Source organism: Pelophylax lessonae (assembly GCF_965119305.1).
Source record: "Pelophylax lessonae genome assembly, chromosome: 7".
Taxonomy (NCBI): domain Eukaryota; kingdom Metazoa; phylum Chordata; class Amphibia; order Anura; family Ranidae; genus Pelophylax; species Pelophylax lessonae.
The window spans coordinates 77,375,860-77,394,599 of record NC_138774.1 but is presented as its reverse complement, the minus strand read 5'-3'; the positions used below and the strand labels follow the sequence as shown (position 1 = coordinate 77,394,599).

General features: G+C 42.3%; 1 protein-coding gene across 1 annotated transcript in view; it reads right to left on the bottom strand.

Moving 5' to 3' along the window:
• The window catches only part of RYR1 (ryanodine receptor 1), a 359,853-nt gene that overhangs the window by 53,250 nt on the left and 287,863 nt on the right, over positions 1–18,740 (bottom strand). The window contains exons 76-81 of the mRNA XM_082264106.1: positions 18,422–18,528; positions 18,269–18,320; positions 15,567–15,635; positions 6,888–6,987; positions 6,715–6,794; positions 5,172–5,248 (exon numbers count right to left, since the gene is read on the bottom strand). Of these exons, the coding sequence (XP_082120232.1) occupies positions 5,172–5,248; positions 6,715–6,794; positions 6,888–6,987; positions 15,567–15,635; positions 18,269–18,320; positions 18,422–18,528 (485 nt within the window). The remainder of the gene's footprint in view (positions 1–5,171; positions 5,249–6,714; positions 6,795–6,887; positions 6,988–15,566; positions 15,636–18,268; positions 18,321–18,421; positions 18,529–18,740) is intronic.

Below are 18,740 nucleotides of genomic sequence, written 5' to 3'. Positions count from 1 at the left end.
AGTAGGGATAACAAGACAGTATATTAGAATATGGATTATTATCAATAGGGTCAAAGAGTACATGTCCAATTCACTATGGATTGCCTGCATGATACCCCATCGAACCATTTCGTTATGTGATACTGGTAATGGTTATGTTACAGGGAAAAGAGATAGTGGATGGGGAAGGGAAGAATAAAAAAACATTCATATGAGTATCATAAGTATAGAACTATATGTTTCATCAGAATATCTTGCAATTATTAAAGAAATCAGACAAACCAAAACAAATTATAAGAAAGAGTGAAAGAAAAGGGGAGTCGATCAAGGAAAGGTAAAGGAAGGAGAGAAAGAAAAAGAGGAAAATAAAGGGCCAGTCAGGAATTCATTAGGTTACAGATAAGTATCGTATCCATGGATCCCATGTCGCATAGAATTTCTTAATAGAGGTGCAGCGAAAAGTGGTAACTCTATCATTAACCATAAACCAGTTAAGTTTATTCTTCACAAATTCAAGGGGAACCATCGACTGCCTCCAGTATTTAGCAATAGTTATTCTGGCTGCTAAAAGTATATATGTAATGAGTTTTAGAGATTTTTTGTGGACCTACTCAGGAAGCTTTTGAAAAAGCACTGGTTTCGGGGATTTTCGGATATTAACCCCTGTCACTGAATGTATCAAGTTAAATATGCAAATCCAGAATCTGGTGACTACAGGGCACTGCCACCAAACATGATACAATACATTGTACCCATCTGGCCACAATGCCTAAAGCAAATGGGGATGCAGATGGGTGCATCTTAGCAACTAAATACCATTGTAGGAGTGCTTTATAGTTTGCTTCAATTAGTGTTGTGTTATTAAGATATTTTGGATAATGCATAGGCAACATCTTGCCAGTCAGATAATTCAAAAGTGGTATTCAAGTCCCGTTCCCATTGATTCATATAAGGAAGTTTAGTAGTCGGATCAGTAAGAGTGGCGTATACCGTAGACATCCGTCCCCGTAGGAGGCCTTTCATTTGACAAGATAGTTCAAATAAGTGTAAGGGATCTCATTAGCAAATTAAGTTTAGATCATATAAAAGAAATAAGCTGATTGTATCAGAATAGTGTGGTTGATCCCCTTTGAGGTAGTCACCTATCCTAAAAGCCCCTTGTTAAGCCACCATAGAAATGGCATCGGAGTCAGTCCGGGAGAGAACTTGCAAAACAAGGGGGCCAGCGTGTATGTGGAGATGACAGGAGTTTTCAATGTTTTACTCCATCACAAACCGCTAGTAAATGAGACACGATAGGACCATACTTTCCCTCAGGGGTCCTCAAACTTTTTAAACAGGGGGCCAGTTCACTCTCCCACGGACACTGTTGGGGGCCGGACTATAGTTTGAAAAAAATATCAACAAATTCCTATGCACATATTTTATTTGTAGTGCACAAAAAACAGGAAAAACAATACAATATTTAAAACCATGGCTTTAGGAACTAAAGTGCAAGCAGTGCCTGTATGAACCCCTCAGAGCTGAAGATCTGACCCCCCCCCCAACTAGTGAATGACTACAAGTCCCAGCATGAACCCGTGAGATCTAAGGGGTCACATTCTTGAATCTCAGGGGCTCATGCTGGGACTTATAGCCCTTAAATAGTTGGGTGGCTGTCATGTCCTCAGCTCTAAGGGGTTCATGCTGGGATTAGTAGTCCTTCACTTTTGGGAGGTGTCACATTCTTAGATTTCAGGGGCTCGTGTTAGGACTTGTAGTCCTTCGCTAGTTAGGAGGGGGTGTCACGTCCTCAGCTCTGAGGGGTTCATGCGGAAACTTGCAGTCCTTCACTTTTAGGAAGTTCATACCTCCCAAAATAATGGACTTCAAGTCCCAGCTGAGATCTAAGGATGAATGCAGTGTCACCAGTGCCCATCAGAGCAGCCTCATCAGTGCCCATCAATGCAGCCTCAGCAGTGTCCATTAATGCAGCCTCAGCAGTGTCCATCAATGGAGCCTCACCAGTGCCCATCAGTGCAGCCTGATCAGTGCCCATTAGCTCAGCCTCATCAGTGTACATCAATGCAGCCTCACCAGTACCCATCGCTGTTGGTCCTGCAGGCTGTTGGCCTATACGTTTTGCTGGGAGCTAGCCATGGCCTGTGGGTCCCACTGGCCGCTGGTCTGTAAGTTCTGCTGGGAGCCAGCCATGGCCTGTGGGTCCTGCCAGCCACTGGCCTGTAGGTTCTGCTGGAAACTGGCCATGGCCTATAAGTCCTGCTGGCCGCTGGCCTGTAGGTTCTGCTGGGAGCTGGCCATGGCCAGCTCCCAGCAGGACCAACAGGCCATGGCCAGCTCTCAGCAGGACTAACAGGCCATGGCCAGCTCCCGGTCCAAAGTAAGCTGCTCTCACTTCTAAAACTTCAGGCTGCACTGTTGCAGCCATCCAGCTCCCAGCCTGACTGGGTCATGTGATGTGCGTAGCCTGTTCCCTGATGCGCCGTGCGCCCTGCCTCTGCCCGCCCTCAAAGTCTCCAGAAAGCAGCGCGGCAGTAACACAGCCAATTGGCGGCCGCCACAGCCGATTTCCTGCACACGCAAAAAAAATAAAAAATAATGTCAGAAGACAGCGGCCATTTTGATTATAGGTTAGGGCCGGGTTCAGGACCCTGGCGGGCCAGATGCAGCCTGCGGGCCGTAGTTTGAGGACCCCTGCTTTAAAGCAACAGCTAGCAATCCTATTACCATCTCTGTTCAACACTCACAGCTAAAGAGTACCATTGGGTATTGCATGTTTGTGCATTACTTTTGTTCCCTCACTGACTGTGGTCAAAAGTTTTTAGAGAAGATTTTTTGATGATCCGATGTTTATTTGGGAAGGATCTGAAGAAGCTCTACATTTATTTATGCGGGATCTTAAAGTGGCTGTAAAGCCTCAAGGTTTTTCACCTTAATGCATTCTATGTTACCTAGGCTGCCTTCTTTTATATATAGCAAAATACCAAGTCTTGGTGAGAGGTGGTTAAAAATATTTTTGACCCCCCCCCCCCATTAGACCCTCCTTTTACCCTGGGAGAAAGGGCTTTATAGCCTGTGGGAAATGTAAGGCATGTAGTCATGCTAGAAATAATTTGAGAATGCGTTCCACATTTTATTTAGAGATAACAGGATGTGAGTACAAGATAACTGATCTTATTACTTGTGAAAACAACACTTCCTATATGCATTGACTTGCCCGTGTGGTTTAATGTATGCAGGATGTACCAAACCTACCCTCAAAAAAAGAATTGGGGAGCATGTACAGAACATCTTAAAGGGATATAGGTTCCACAGTGTTTCAGATCATTATAGACGGTTTCATGCTATCACTACAGTTTTGGGGTGTCTGGGGTTCAAATAGGGTCAGGAACCTCTCCAGGAGGGCGACAAAATGGATTCATACTTCACATACTATGTTTCCTCAAGGCCTAAATATTGAACTGGACATAAACTGTTTCATCAGCAATTATTAAAGGGGTTGTAAAGTCAGAAGATTTGTTATCTTAATGCTTTTGATGCTTTAAGATATAAAACCTTCTGTGTGCAGCAGCCCCCCTTCATGCTTATCTGAGCCCCATCTTGATCCAGCAATATCCACAACTGTCTCCCCTCCTCATTGGCTAAGACACTGCAGCGGCGCCATTGGCTCCTGCTGCTGTCAATCAAAGTCAGTTCGCCAATGAGGAGAGAGAGCGGGCGGGGCCAAAACACAGCTTAGTGTCTGTATTAATACACAAAGCTGTGACTCGGCTCGGGTGCCCCCATAGCAAGCTGCTTGCTGTAGGTGCACTCAAAGGGATGGAGGGGCCAATAGAGCCGAAAAGGGACCCGAGAAGAGGAGGATCCAGGCTGCTCTGTGCAAAACCAACTGCACAGAGAAGGTAAGTATAACACGTTTGTTATTTTTATGGAAAAAAAACAAGACTTTACAATCACTTTAAATGAGGTCAGGGATTTAGAGATGGGTTCATTTATATTACAACATTGTGATTTTATATTAATAATATTAATAGTATATTGTTATTTTTGTTTTAATTTGCTTATGAGTATTTTTATGAATCTGTTAGTCATTATAAGGGTTAATCCTCTTCCAACCCACCCAGGGGGTTAATATACCCTTATACAAATGGATATATATCTGTAATTATTGGCTAGAGATACTAGTATGTCTTAGCTATAATTGCTAAAGTGTTTCTGTGATGTGGCTAAAGAGGGGTTAACCGTACAATTGGATATATTGCTTTACCACAGTATACCAGCTTGGTTAAATCAGGACCGAGTCAATCGGGGGATAAGGTGTTAAGGTGAGGAGGAGGATACTTGAATCGTGTTGCCAAACCATGTAGCCACCCCCTGTGATGAAGTTGGAAATGCGTCAGCCATGGATACACAGCAACCAGATGTGAAGTCAGGATAGGAAGAGATAGCGGCTGCTCCGATCCATTGAAGGTGGTGAGACCGCTGTAGTGTGACGCCTGACACCATTTCAAACTACGGGCTTGTTTTATATAACTGAAAAGGAAGTGCAAGTCTTTTAATAAAAAGTAGGTATCTTGAGATATTCTACCATTGGAGGCATTTCTCTTTTTTCTCTACATGTGGCTAATAACATGAGAGCCAGAGTAGTGAATGGGAGATAGTGATTTGAATTTCCGAGGTGGAGTTTGCACCATCATTTTAGCACTATTTGCTAGTCATGAGAATGGATGGCAATGACTACTGGTGATGATATCCTTAAGGGAGAGGGACCTGCATGTTCACTTTGGTGGTGGATATTTGGTGCGCTATCTCCAGTTAGAAGAAGTAAAGCACTACTTTAGAAACCTTTATGGACATTTGTTTCAGCACTTTTTATGGACATTTGTTACAGTATTTAATAATTTATCACTATATCTGTTGATGTTGGGTTTATATTTTTTTCTACAGTGGATTTTTTTTGGATAAGAACTGATGATATTTAATCTTTTTGGGGTTATTTAGGTTTATAATGTAGCACCACTATAGGTGTTTTTCTATAGTTTGACACTATTCTTGTGCGCAGTGCATTTTTATATAAATCCTATTAACATCTCTGTTCAACACTCACAGCTGAAGAGTACCATTGGGCTTTGCACGTTTGAGCATTACTTATGTTGCCTCACTGACTGTGTTCGTAAGTTTTTAGAGCATACCTGCAAGTCTGCATCAAGGCCTGAACACTCTGGAAAAAGCCAACTTCCTTTTTGTCTTTCAAATATTCCAGCATTTTCTGCAAAAAAAAAAGTACCAATGCTAGAAGGAGCACAACATTTCTAATAAAAGCGTCCGTAAAATAAGTTGCCATATTCACCGAGAAGTTTCCTCTGAAGTTGTTTTAGTAGTAGAATAGGCTTGTTAGCTGTTGGCTAGGGTAAAATAATGTTTCTTATAACACTCCCCTACTTGTAATAAAACTGGCAGGTATTATATATACACCTATACCCCTACTTTCAGTGGCTTCCTGTATGCACTGATGTCATCACAAGTCCTTCTGGGTTCCTGATAAAAACTGAAGATCACAAAAGGACACTCCACCTTCGTCTTCTCACAAGATTTGAGATAATCAACATTATAAAGAACCCACAAAAAGTTCCACTGGCATCACCCTTTCATTGGTATTACAGGGTATTTTTACATTTTTCCTGTGCTTTTTAACATGGAAGGGTCGGCAAAATAATCAGAGAGCTTTAAAGGGAATTTGCCACAAAACAAAATACCTATGTAAGAAGTCTTCAAATGAAGCAAACATTCATTAGTTGGGGCTATAGAAAGCCTAGCACTAGCTGCTACCTTTTAAGTCTCTGCTCAACTGATACTCTACATAAGGTGAGCACAGCATGGGGGTGGGGGGTGCCTGCTATGCACTGTTCAACTGCGTGTGTAAGGCAGGCCCATACATGGTTCCAACTGTGTATGGGCAGGCTGAATGTACCGAGATGATTGATCGATCAATTTGGGTACAAATTCTGGGTTTTACCTGCGATTATAACTAGCAGCTGCTATAGCTTCCCCGGTTTCCCCGCCGCCAGTAGACAGTGGCTCGGCAGGAGGGATTCTCACATCAACATTGGCTCTGTTGATGGGGGAATCAAGCAAATTACTTTTCTGCAACCCGTGGTTGCAGGAATCTAAAATAGTTGTATGCAATACTGCAAAGCTGTCACCTGTACTCTGCCACTCATAAGCGACCAGGGCATTCCCTTCCCCGCAGCAACATGTGTACAAGGGGCATGTATATCTGTGGTTGTGGGATAGGGAATGCTGTGGCCACTTATGATTGACCCAGTACAGTGACAGATTCCTGGTAAGATCGCTCAGGTGGGTTCAGACTAAGATCTGAACATGCCTGAGTTCATCCCTACTCAAGAATACATTTTTGAAAGGAAATCTGTACATGTTAAAATACATAACATGTCACTCCTACTTCTAAAGTTGCTAACTGACCATTTCTAGCCTCTGTCAATGACCTTTAACAAGCATGCAGATCTGGGAAGTGAGAATGAGGTTGAAATTCCTGATATGAATATTTATATTAGGTCAGTGGTTTAGAAAGTAATGAAGCTACTGGATGAGCAGGACAGCCAGGAAATTTGTATTTTCAGAAGGAGGCATCAGCAACAGCAGCTCCCACATTTCCACTTTACCTGTTAACTTTATTTGTTATAAGATCATCATTGGCTGACTTTTTTTTCTTACCTGCTGGACCTCAACATTTCCTCCATTAAGGATGGAAATTCCTAGCTTAAGCGTGGAGGAGACCATGGCTCCAGGTTCCCCTAAGAGACCAAAGAAAAATGGACCAATTAAGAGAAAGCAGCATACAAGAGATCTACTAAATTTTATTTTAATGCTATAAATTGACCTCTCACCTTTACATGCGCTGATCATTTGCAAGACCATCTCAGCAGCACCTCGGTTATGGAGACGAGACTGCTGGTACAATAGCTTCTGTTTCTCCATTTCTTTCTCCTGTAATGACAACCATTGTAGGGTTAACAGAGTAGAATAATATTGTTTTAAAAGTTATGTATTTGTATATTTGGTGATTAGTGATAATCTGTGTTAGGCATTGGACAACAAAATTCAACTACTGCTTTTCAGAAAAATCAGTTTTCTGGCACTGTAAACTTTATTGATTTTTAATCTGATCATAGAAACATCCACAATAATAAGAACATCCTTATGGTAAGAGAGTCCTCTCAGTGTTCATGGATGTTTACAGCACCACTTGGGTAAAACAAGTAGAGGGTGAAGTAATTAATACAAGGGATCAAGGTTGGATTCTGGAGAGGAGATATTAGAATTGAAGGGTTTGAATCTCCATTTTTTTTAACTTTTAAATTCTATATCCTTTCTTGCTCAAAAAAAATCTGCTCTTTCAATTAATGCAAAAAGGTGGCAGCTCTGAGTGTTTATTCCCATGTTCTATAATTTTGGATGGAAGTCCAAGGCAAAAAAAAAGATTTTTGTATGCGAATAGTGCTGAATATTGTGTTAAAAAAAAAAATGGAGACATATTTGCAGGAAAACAAATACATATTTATTTTGTTTGTAAATCAGCCTGCTAAATATTGTAACTACTCTATGTGGGTCATGGGAGCAATGCCAGGCTCCTGCTGACTGTTTTTCCAGTTCCGTCTCTACCAAATTATAGACTTTTAGTTAATAGAGCTGGAGGAAATGTCAATGGGATAGGAGTGAGGTGATCACCACTGTCATGCCTTCAGCTTGGAAGTAATTAATGTTAGTGGAACTTGCAATACCACAAGATGCCACTGTGACATAGACTGTTGTTATACAGCAATTTATGGTATTTCCTGTTCTCTATTGCTGGATATTAGTTCCATCCCTCTCTGAGAAAATCTCCATTTTAGAACACCTTGTGCACACAGCCAGACAGCATCTGAGGTTCCTGTGGGAAGATTCCTGAACCCCTCTCGGAAGCATCGCTGGTATGCTCAGAACTGTTGGTTATATACTCAATGCATATATTGTTTATGTTTGTATACTGATTATATGCCTTTATATGTTTATTTACAGTTTCACCTATTCACAATCCTATTTGCATATCCATCTGACTTGTAACCTGTTCATGTGACCACCATCCTTTCACTGGAATAAAGCCTTAAGTTACAAAAGGACTGGTTATTATAGGATTAAAGGTTTAGCTGTATTTTGAGCTGCACACGCCTGGGGCATACGTGTAGTGAGAACAGAACAGTGAAACAGCGGCTATCTAGCAAGTGGATTTAGGACAGCGACTATACACAGGCCTGCTACCCTGCCAGCGCAGTCATCTGCATATGCAATACAGCAGTCTCTACACAGTCAAGCATTCCTGCAAGCAACATGTCACATAGCCAAACATCCTCACTCAAGACAAGGTCCCGAGTTTCCGGCTCCTCTAGATCTTCTTCCTCAAGCAATGCACTCGCCATAGCACGTGCGAAAGCTGAAGCCGCCAAGGCGTGAGCAGCCTTTGCTGAGCAAGAAATGCAGATCAAACAGGAGAAAGTGAGGTTAAAGAAAGAGACAGAGGAAGCTCTCCTAAAAGCAAAGACAGAGGAAGCTCGCCTAAAAACGCAGAAAGAGGCCGAAGAAGCCCTTCTAGAAGTAGCCCTAGAGAAACTCGCCGTAGAGAAGGAAGTAGCAGCAGCCATAGCTGTAGCAGACGCCTTAGAATTAGCTGTATACCCGAGAAGTGAACGCAGCAGACGCAGCAATATTCTCGATCCAGCAGCTGAAACTCCAAATTCTCTACAACAAACTTCATCAAACTTCAACTTACATCAACCAACACTTTAAAACAAGCAGTGTGAAAGATGACGTCAAAGAGACAAGCCAAAGACACTCCACGGTACCGCCGCAAGTCAGTGACAAGCCTCAAGCCTGCAAACGGGAGAAATCCGTGCAAAGTGACGTCTCCTACGACAGACTCCCCATAAGTGAGATAATAGAATCACCTTCTAATCGCCCTCCAGAACCAACGTCCAAGCCAGAACGGTACATCAGAGGACAGCTCGGTGCCAGCAAAAGGTATGACTACACACAGCCATCTTACCATGACAACACACAACAGGCTAACCAAGCCACCATAGACTTTGTAAGGTTCTTTGCACGACGCGAGTTAGTCACCAAAGGACTTGAAAAGTTTAATGACCGCCCTGAAAACTACAGAGCATGGCGGTCATCCTTTCAAAACCCTATCAGAGACTTAGGGCTATCTTGCAGCGAAAAGATAGATCTCCTGATCAAATGGCTTGGAAACGAGTCTGCCGAACATGCCAGGCGAATCAGGACAATAAATATAAACTACCCAGACACTGGTCTTAGAACAATCTGGGATAGACTTGATGAGTGTTATGGTTCAGCAGAAGCAGTAGAAAATGCATTATTCAAAAGACTTGATAACTTTCCCAGAATACCTAGTAAAGCCTATCATAAACTTAGAGAGTTAAGTGACTTGCTAATGGAACTTCAAGTAGCTAAATCCGAGGGAGACTTACAAGGACTTGCATTCCTTGACACAGCCAGAGGTGTCAACCCCATTGTGCAAAAGTTACCCTATAACTTGCAAGAGCAGTGGATTACACACGGATCCCGATATAAAAGACAGCATGATGTTCCATTCCCTCCTTTTTCTGTTTTTGTGGACTTTGTGTGCTAGCAAGCTAAAACAAGAAATGATCCAAGTTTTGATTTTACGCTGTTGTGTGCTGCTCCTGTGGGACTTAACCCTCGCAAACCTCCAGTAGCAGTACACAAAACTAATGTGTCTCCTCCAGGTTCCTTTCACAGGTCTGCCAACTTCTCTAACTCAGAGACAAAGGTCAACGATCCTGGTAAGCAGTGTCCCTTGCATCGGAAGCCACATCCTCTCCTAAAATGCAGAGCCTTCAGAGAGAAAACCCTACAGGACCGCAAAGCCTTCCTCAAGGAGAACCACATCTGCTACAGGTGCTGCTCTTCAACATCCCATCTCGCCAAGGACTGTAAGGTCAGTTTAAAATGCACAGAATGTGACACAGGGTTGCATCCTGGGCCAGCTCCATGGACTTTACAACACACCGTCAGCACTAGTGAGCATGGCGGGGAGGAGGAGCACACCACCACAACTACAACAGAGGTCACTTCACAATGTACAGAGATCTGCAAAGGAGCCATAGGTGGTAGGTCCTGCTCCAAAATCTGCCTAGTCAGAGTCTACCCAGCAGACCAAAAAGACAAAGCTATTAAGCTTTATGTAATCCTGGATGACCAAAGTAACAAGTCATTAGCCAGCTCAACTCTCTTTGACATGTTCAGCGTTAAAGGCCCCAGCATTCCCTACTCCTTAAAAACTTGTGCAGGAATAGTGTAGACGGCTGGTAGGAGAGCATCCGGCTACCAAATCGAGTCCATCGATGGGCGATCTCGCTTGTCTTTGTCAACTCTTATCGAATGCAATTAGATCCCTGATCATAGATCTGAAATTCCTACACCAGATGTAGCTGCTCATCACCCACACTTGAAACGCATAGCACATCTGATACCAGAACTTGATCCTCAGGCTCAGATTATCCTACTCCTCGGGAGAGATATCTTACAAGCCCACAAATCAAGAGCTCAGATTAATGGTCCCAATAACGCTCCTTATGCTCAGAAGTTAGACCTCGGATGGGTCATCATAGGAGATGTCTGTCTAGGAAGCGTGCACAAACCTAACTCCGTTAGCAGCATGCTCACAAATACCCTAGAGAATGGATGTCCCTCTCTTTTCCAGCCATGCCACAACCATTTCCTTGTTAAGGAATCAGCCTACACCACCCACTCATCTTGTCCCTACACAAGCCCCACTAGTGACAACTTTGCCTGTGACAGTGACCAAGACCATTTAAGGTGCACAGTCTTTCAGAGAACTAAAGATGACAATCGTGTGGCAATGTCTATCGAAGACAAACTCTTCTTAGAAATAATGGAGCAAGGTCTAGTCAAAGACAGCACAAACAGCTGGGTTGCACCTCTTCCCTTCAGACCACAGAGACAATGCTTACCCAATAACAGAGAACAAGCGCTACAACGTTTTGCTTCCCTTAGACGTAATTTACAAAGAAAACCAGAGATGAGGGAACATGTCTTTTCTTTCATGGGGAAGATCTTTGAGAACGGTCATGCCGAGGTAGCTCCCACCCCTAAAGACTCTGAAGAGAGTTGGTACCTCCCTATATTCGGAGTGTACCATCCCAAAAAGCCAGGTCAAATTAGAGTAGGGTTTGACTCTAGTGCCAAATACAAGGGTATCTCCTTGAACGATGTCCTCTTGACAGGCCCAGACCTTAACAACAAACTCCTGGGAGTGCTCTTACGCTTCCGCAAAGATTCTATTGCCTTCATAGCTGACATCCAGCAGATGTTCCATTGTTTCTTGGTCAGAGAGGAAGACAGGAACTTCCTAAGGTTCCTTTGGTTCCAAGACAATGATCCTTCAAAAGATATCTCAGAGTATCGCATGAGGATACACATCTTTGGCAATAGCCCTGCACCTGCAGTCGCTATCTATGGACTCAGACATTCCGCCCAAGAAGGTGAACCTGAGTTTGGCTCAGATGCAAGACAATTTGTAGAGAAAGACTTTTATGTGGATGACTGTTTAAAATCCTTACCTTCCAGTGAGTCTGCAATCTGTCTTCTTAAAAGAGCACAGGAAATGCTCGCTTGTTCCAATCTCAGGCTTCACAAGATTGCTTCCAACAGCAAAGAGGTAATGGAAGCTTTCCCCGCTCAAGACCATTCCAGTGATCTAAAGGACTTAGACCTGGGTACAGACTCTTTACCTGTACTGCGCAGTCTAGGTCTACTTTGGGACTTGAAATCCGATTCCTTTACCTTCCAAGTAAATGGAGAAGAAAGACCCTTCACCCGCAGAGGTGTCTTGTCTACAATCAATAGTCTGTACGATCCATTAGGATTTGCGGCACCCGTTACAATTCAAGGTAAAGCCTTACTTAGAGACTTGATTCGTGAAACATCTGACTGGGATGCCCCACTTCCCCTTGATAAGAGGAACTCTTGGGTAGAGTGGAGGGACTCTTTATCAGTCTTATCTGATCTCCATGTTTCACGCCCATATGCTCCTGTACCTTCTACAGAGATACAAAGTCAAAACCTTTGCATATTCTGTGATGCTTCTGTCAAGGCAATAGCTGCTGTGGCCTACTTAAGGACTGTTGACACTACAGCGCGATGCCACGTAGGATTCATCATGGGCAAAGCAAAGCTGGCTCCACACCCTGAGCACACTATACCTAGGCTAGAACTTTGTGCTGCAGTACTAGCTGTTGAACTTGCAGAACTAATAACCTCAGAGATGGACATTGACCTTAAAGATGTTCAGCTCTACACAGACAGCAAGGTAGTTCCAGGCTACATCTACAATGAGACCAGACGTTTCTACGTTTATGTCAACAACAGAGTGCTGAGGATTAGGAGATCCACCAGTCCAACACAATGGCACTATGTACCTACTGACTATAACCCTGCAGACCATGCTACAAGAGCTGTTGCTGCATGTAACCTTAAAGACACAACATGGTTTACTGGACCTGCATTCTTGTACGATGAAGAACAGACTTTTCCTAAAAGTGACACTATTGAACTAATAGATCCAGACTCAGATACTGACATCCGCCCTGAGATCTCAACATTCCATACTACAACTTCAGACTGTCAGCTTAAATCTGACAGATTTACCAGATTCTCAAAATGGAAGACACTTTTTCGAGCTATTTCTTGTCTTATCCATATAGCTCGCTTTAAAGGTGACTCAAACAGCTGTGACCGCAAGGGATGGCACCATTGTCAAAGGATCAGTTCGGTATTAGAGCTACAGCAGTCTCAGGATCTTATCATCCGCACTGTACAGCATGAAGCCTATGCTAAGGAGATTGACTGTATCTTGAACGAAAAACCTATCCCTAGAGACAGTGCCCTGAGAAAACTTGACCCATTCCTTGATCAAAATGGACTACTTAGGGTAGGTGGTCGTCTAAGACAAGCCAACCTAGAGTCAGACGAGAGAAACCCTCTAATAGTTCCTGGTCACCACCACATCACTTACTTGATTGTATCACATCATCACTCCCATGTAAAGTGGAAGTCAAGATCCAGAGAATCAAGGAGACAAAGTTGTTCCTCAGACCAGTTCCTGAATTAGTTCTGTTGTTGTCATCTGAGGAATGAATAGTGGTATCTGATGATACCAGACGGGGAGTGTCATGCCTTCAGTTTGGAAGTAATTAATGTTAGTGGAACTTGCAATACCAATATTGTCCACAAGATGCCACTTTGACATAGACTGTTGTTATACAGCACTTTATGGTATTTCCTGTTCTCTATTGCTGGATATTAGTTCCACCCCTCTCTGAGAAAATCTCCATTTTAGAACACCTTGTGCACACAGCCAGACAGCATCTGAGGTTCCTGTGGGAAGATTCCTGAACCCCTCTCGGAAGCATCACTGGTATGCTCAGAACTGTTGGTTATATACTCAATGCATATATTGTTTATGTTTGTATACTGATTATATGCCTTTATTTGTTTATTTACAGTTTCACCTATTCACAATCCTATTTGCATATCCATCTGACTTGTAACCTGTTCATGTGACCACCATTCTTTCACTGGAATAAAGCCTTACGTTACAAAAGGACTGGTTATTGTAGGATTAAAGGTTTAGCTGTATGTTGAGCTGCACACGCCTGGGGCATACGTGTAGTGAGAACAGAACAACCACTCTTGTGTTCCATAACAACAACAAGTCCGCATGCTATGGTGGCAGACAAGACTTTTAGTTCAATAGTTAAGACAGGGCAGGTAGGTTTTTAAGCGGCTTTCCTATTGCTGAAAACCCTTAATGGATTAGGTAGTAGGTGTTGGGAATGGGGGAACACCACTTTCTGGCCCATCTCACAGGTCTGTGGGTCAGATGATTTGTCCCTGGATGAGTGCTCAAGTGATCACTTTGAGTGTACCTTTCCATAACTCAAGCCTTGATAAAAAGGAGAAATGCCCCCTTTTATGTGTGTGCTACTTGACCACAGAAACTGATAAACACCATAGACTACCACCGTACACTTATAGCTGGGTCCCTAGATATGTTACAGAGTTCTCTGGCCATTTATTTTACCCTGTTGGCCAAAGTGGGTCATATCCACGTACCATTCTCCCTCTGTGCGGGCTAATGACAGGTGTACTGTTCTGCTTCATAGTGCAATTTTATTTTTTTTGCACAAGGTTACTGAAGTTTTTTTTGCCTGTGTTTGCATTTGTCAGGGGGATCACTGTGATCTTTGTAGAAGATAATCAATACCTGGAAATGTTGCATTTAGACATTACCACATAGTTAAAGCGAACCTTCACCCAAAAGGGAAAGTTCTGCTTGTTTGCATCCTCCCCCCTACACTGCCACATTTGGCACTTTTTTGGGGGGACTGGGTACCTGGTTTTGACAGGTATCCTCACTCACCGCAGCGATCTGGGCTGTAACTTCACAGCCCTCCCTCCCTCCCCTGCAGTCTTCTGGGACACATCGCAGGTGCCAGAAGACTATGGGACCATATATACACACAGGGTATATAGATAGATAGATAGATAGATAGATAGATAGATAGATAGATAGATAGATAGATAGATAGATAGATAGATAGATAGATAGATAGATAGACTGGCTTTAAATTAAAGCTGACCCAGGGATGACATATTTTGCATACTTACAATTGTCCCGCTTGGCCTAATGTAAGTATGAATTACTTTATGCATATGTAATACTCAACCTCTGCGGAAGCTGAAAATCACTGTAACTTAGCAAGCTACTACAGTGATGGCAATGATCTTCAGGGTGCTGTGCTGAGAGGCTGACCTGGTGCAGAGTAACTACAGGAGATCAGTTGCTCAGTTTGGGGGGCACCATTCAGAGAACAACCTTTTTCCAATGATCGCAAAGCATTCTCTGATTGAATGAGGTGGTGAGGAGGGGTGAATTCATGATCTTCACCTTCTCCAATCAGAAAACCTTTGCATTCATTGAAATGCATTCTCTGAATAGCGGACGTTTTGAGCAATCAACCATTTTTGGTTACTATACAGAAGGGAAGCAGTTTGGCACAGCACCTGATCATATATCACAGTTATCACTGTAGTAACTAAGGCTACAACAAGGATTTACAGCTTCCACAGAGGCTGATCATCTATCACATATGCATACTTACAATGCAACAAGCTGGCCCAATGTAAGTATACAAAATATATCACCCCTAAGGCTTCAGCTTTGAATTACCAATTCACCATCTAATTAATCTGTAAAGAGTACCAACATGAAAGCCTTGTCCAAATACTACTACTGTATAAAGTGTTAAAAAGAGATCGAGCAGAGAACAAGTGTGAGGACTGAGCACTGAAGCACATAGTGTACACTACAAAGTTCTAGTGACTTTCAGAATGGCAGGATGGTATGGAATAGGAGGAACATACAAGGATTACAGACAAAAGGAATAATGAAAGGTACAACATACCTCAAATGGGAGTTCAGCTTCTTCTTCTTCACCTTCGGGAGCTTCTCCCTCTTCTTCCATATGGCAACTCTGGGTAGAGAGAAGAAGTGTAAACTAACCTCTTTATCCTGAACATCTGCTGAATAGAGTTAATAGCTCTATTTTATATGCAGCTGGTGGTCCATACAGTTTATACAGCACTGACAGTGGCTGAACACAGTGGTAAGGGGAAAATCTTGGCTCAAACAAACTATTTAAAGTAAAAGTAAACCTGTAGTTAGGCTTAAAGCCTAGGTGTCAGTTGGGAAACAATGCATAATCACATGTGTTTCGTGACCTACATGCACACTGCACTGCTCTGTAGCAGATGCGTGAGGTGGTGCCAAAAATGTTAAGGCACCCTCAAGTATTGGATAACATGGGGTATTTTCGGGTGCATGAAACGGCATGGTGCCAAAACACCATGTTGTTCTTTGCAGGCACATTTTAAAAAGAAGGGCCAGGGACTTTATCCCTGTGTTTCCCGCAGGTACGGCAGTTAAATTATTAGGCTGCTGTGCCTGTGCAAATGCAGCACGCAGGACCTGCAATAGGCTTACAGAGACTTTAGATGCACTTTATTAAAAAATTCAGGGAAAAGCCATATACTAAAGGCACCAAACTAAAACACTTACAGTACACTTTTAAATAAATGAATATATATATATATATATATATATATATATATATATATATATATATACATAGTGGTGATCGAAAGTTTGGGCACCCCAGGTAAAAATTTGTATTAATGTGCATAAAGAAGCCAAGGAAAGATGGAAAAATCTCCAAAAGGCATCAAATTACAGATTAGACAAACTTTCGATCACCACTGTAATATATATATATATATATATATATATATATATATATATATACACACACACACACACACACACACACACACACACACACACACACAGACACAGTATCTCACAAAAGTGAGTACACCCTTTACATTTTTGGAAATATTTTATATCTTTTCATGTGACAACAATGTAAAGTAGTGAGTGTACAGCTTCTATAACAGTGTAAGCTTACTGTCCCCTCATAATAACTCAACACACCCAATAATGTCCAAACCGCTGGCAACAAGAGTACACCCCTAGGTGCAAATTTCCAAATTGGGCCCAAAGTGTCAATATTTTGTGTGGCCACCATTATTTTCCAGCACTGCCTCAACTCTCTTGGGCATGGAGCTCACCAGAGCTTGCCACTGGAGTCCTCTTCCACTCCTCTAAGACGACATCACGGAGCTGGTGGATGTTAGAGACCCTGCGCTCCTCCACCTTCCATTTGAGGATGCCCCACAAATGCTCAATAGGATTTAGGTCTGGAGACATGCTTGGCCAGTCAATAACCTTTTCCCCTTAGCTTCTTTAGCAAGGCAAGGGTCATCTTGGAGGTGTGTTTGGGGTCATTATCATGTTGGAATACTGCTCTGAGGCCCAGTCCCTGAAGGGAGGGGATCATGCTCTGCTTCAGTATGTCACAGTACATGTTGGCATTCATGGTTGCCTCAATGAACTGTAGCTCCCCAGTGCCGGCAGCACTCATGCAGCCCCAGACCATGACACTCCCACCACCATGCTTGACTGTAAGCAAGGCACAATTGTCTTTGTACTCCTCACCTGGTTTCCGCCACACATACTTGACACCATCTTAACCAAATAAGTTTATCTTGGTCTCATCAGAACACAGGACATGGTTCCAGTAATCCATGTCCTTAGTGTGCTTGTCTTCAGCAAACTGTTTGCGGGCTTTCTTGTGCATTATGTTTAGAAGAGGCTTCCTTCTGGGACAACAGCCATGCAGACCAATTTGATGCAGTGTGTGGCGTATGGTCTGAGCACTGACAGGCTGATCCCCCACTGTTTCAACCTCTGCAGCAATTTTGCAGCACTCATATGTCTATTTTCCAAAGACAACCTCTGGATATGACGCTGAGCACGTGCACTCAACTCCTTTGGCCAACCATGGCGAGGTCTGTTCTGAGTGGAACCTGTCCTGTTAAACCACTGTATGGTGTTGGCCACTGTGCTGCAGCTCAGTTTCAGGGTCTTGGCAATCTTCTTATAGCCTAGGCCATCTTTATGTAGCAACAATTCCTTTTTTCAGATCCTCAGAGAGTTCTTTGCCATGAGGTGCCATGTTGAACTTCCAGTGACCAGTATGAGATAGTGAGAGCGATAACACCAATTGTAACACACCTGCTCCCCATTCACACTTGAGACCTTGTAACACTAACGAGTCAAACGACACCGGGGAGGGAGAATGCCTATTTGCGCCCAATTTGGACATTTTTACTTAGGGGTGTACTCACTTTTGTTGCCAGTGTTTTAGACATTAATGGCTGTGTGTTGAGTTATTTTGAGGGGATAGCAAAGTTACACTGTTATACAAGCTGTACACTCACCACTTTACATTGTAGCAAAGTGTAATTTCTTCAGTGTTGTCACATAAAAGTTATAATAAAATATTTACAAAAATGTGGGGGGTGTACTCATTTTTATGAGATACTGTGTGTGTGTGTATATATATATATATATATATATATATATATATATATATATATATATATATATATATATATATATTGTGTATATCTACCATAAAACAACAAAATGTATAGAATTCAACTTGCAAACATCAATAAATATCACACATTGCATTTTCCAACTTACTTTTGCCATGATATCTGCGTATGCCATATACAAGTAATCTTCTTCCAGTTTACTGCAGAGAAATGAATTTTGTAATGAGTTCAGAATGAGAAATATTTCATATAAAAATGCAATCACACAGTGCTGAAGTTTATTCGGTCTGTGTGCACTCACGTTTTTTCTGTCAGAGCAGTTCTGCTAAAATGAAGGATGAGTTGGTGTAGAGGATCTGGTTTCTTCTCTTCTTCTTCCTCCTCTTCTTCTTCCGTCTCCCCAGATTTCTGGAAAATTCAGTGTACACGTAGTTTAAGCTTTTGTTTTTTTTATTTTTTGTGTGCAAATCAAATCAAATAAAAATGCATTATTGAAAGCTATCCTTAGTAAAAAAAAATAAAATAATCATCAAAAGTGTAATAAATTCCTAATAAGTATACATGTAAAGACACTGTGCAAATTGAAGGGGATACATAAGTACACGTAGTAAATAAATAAA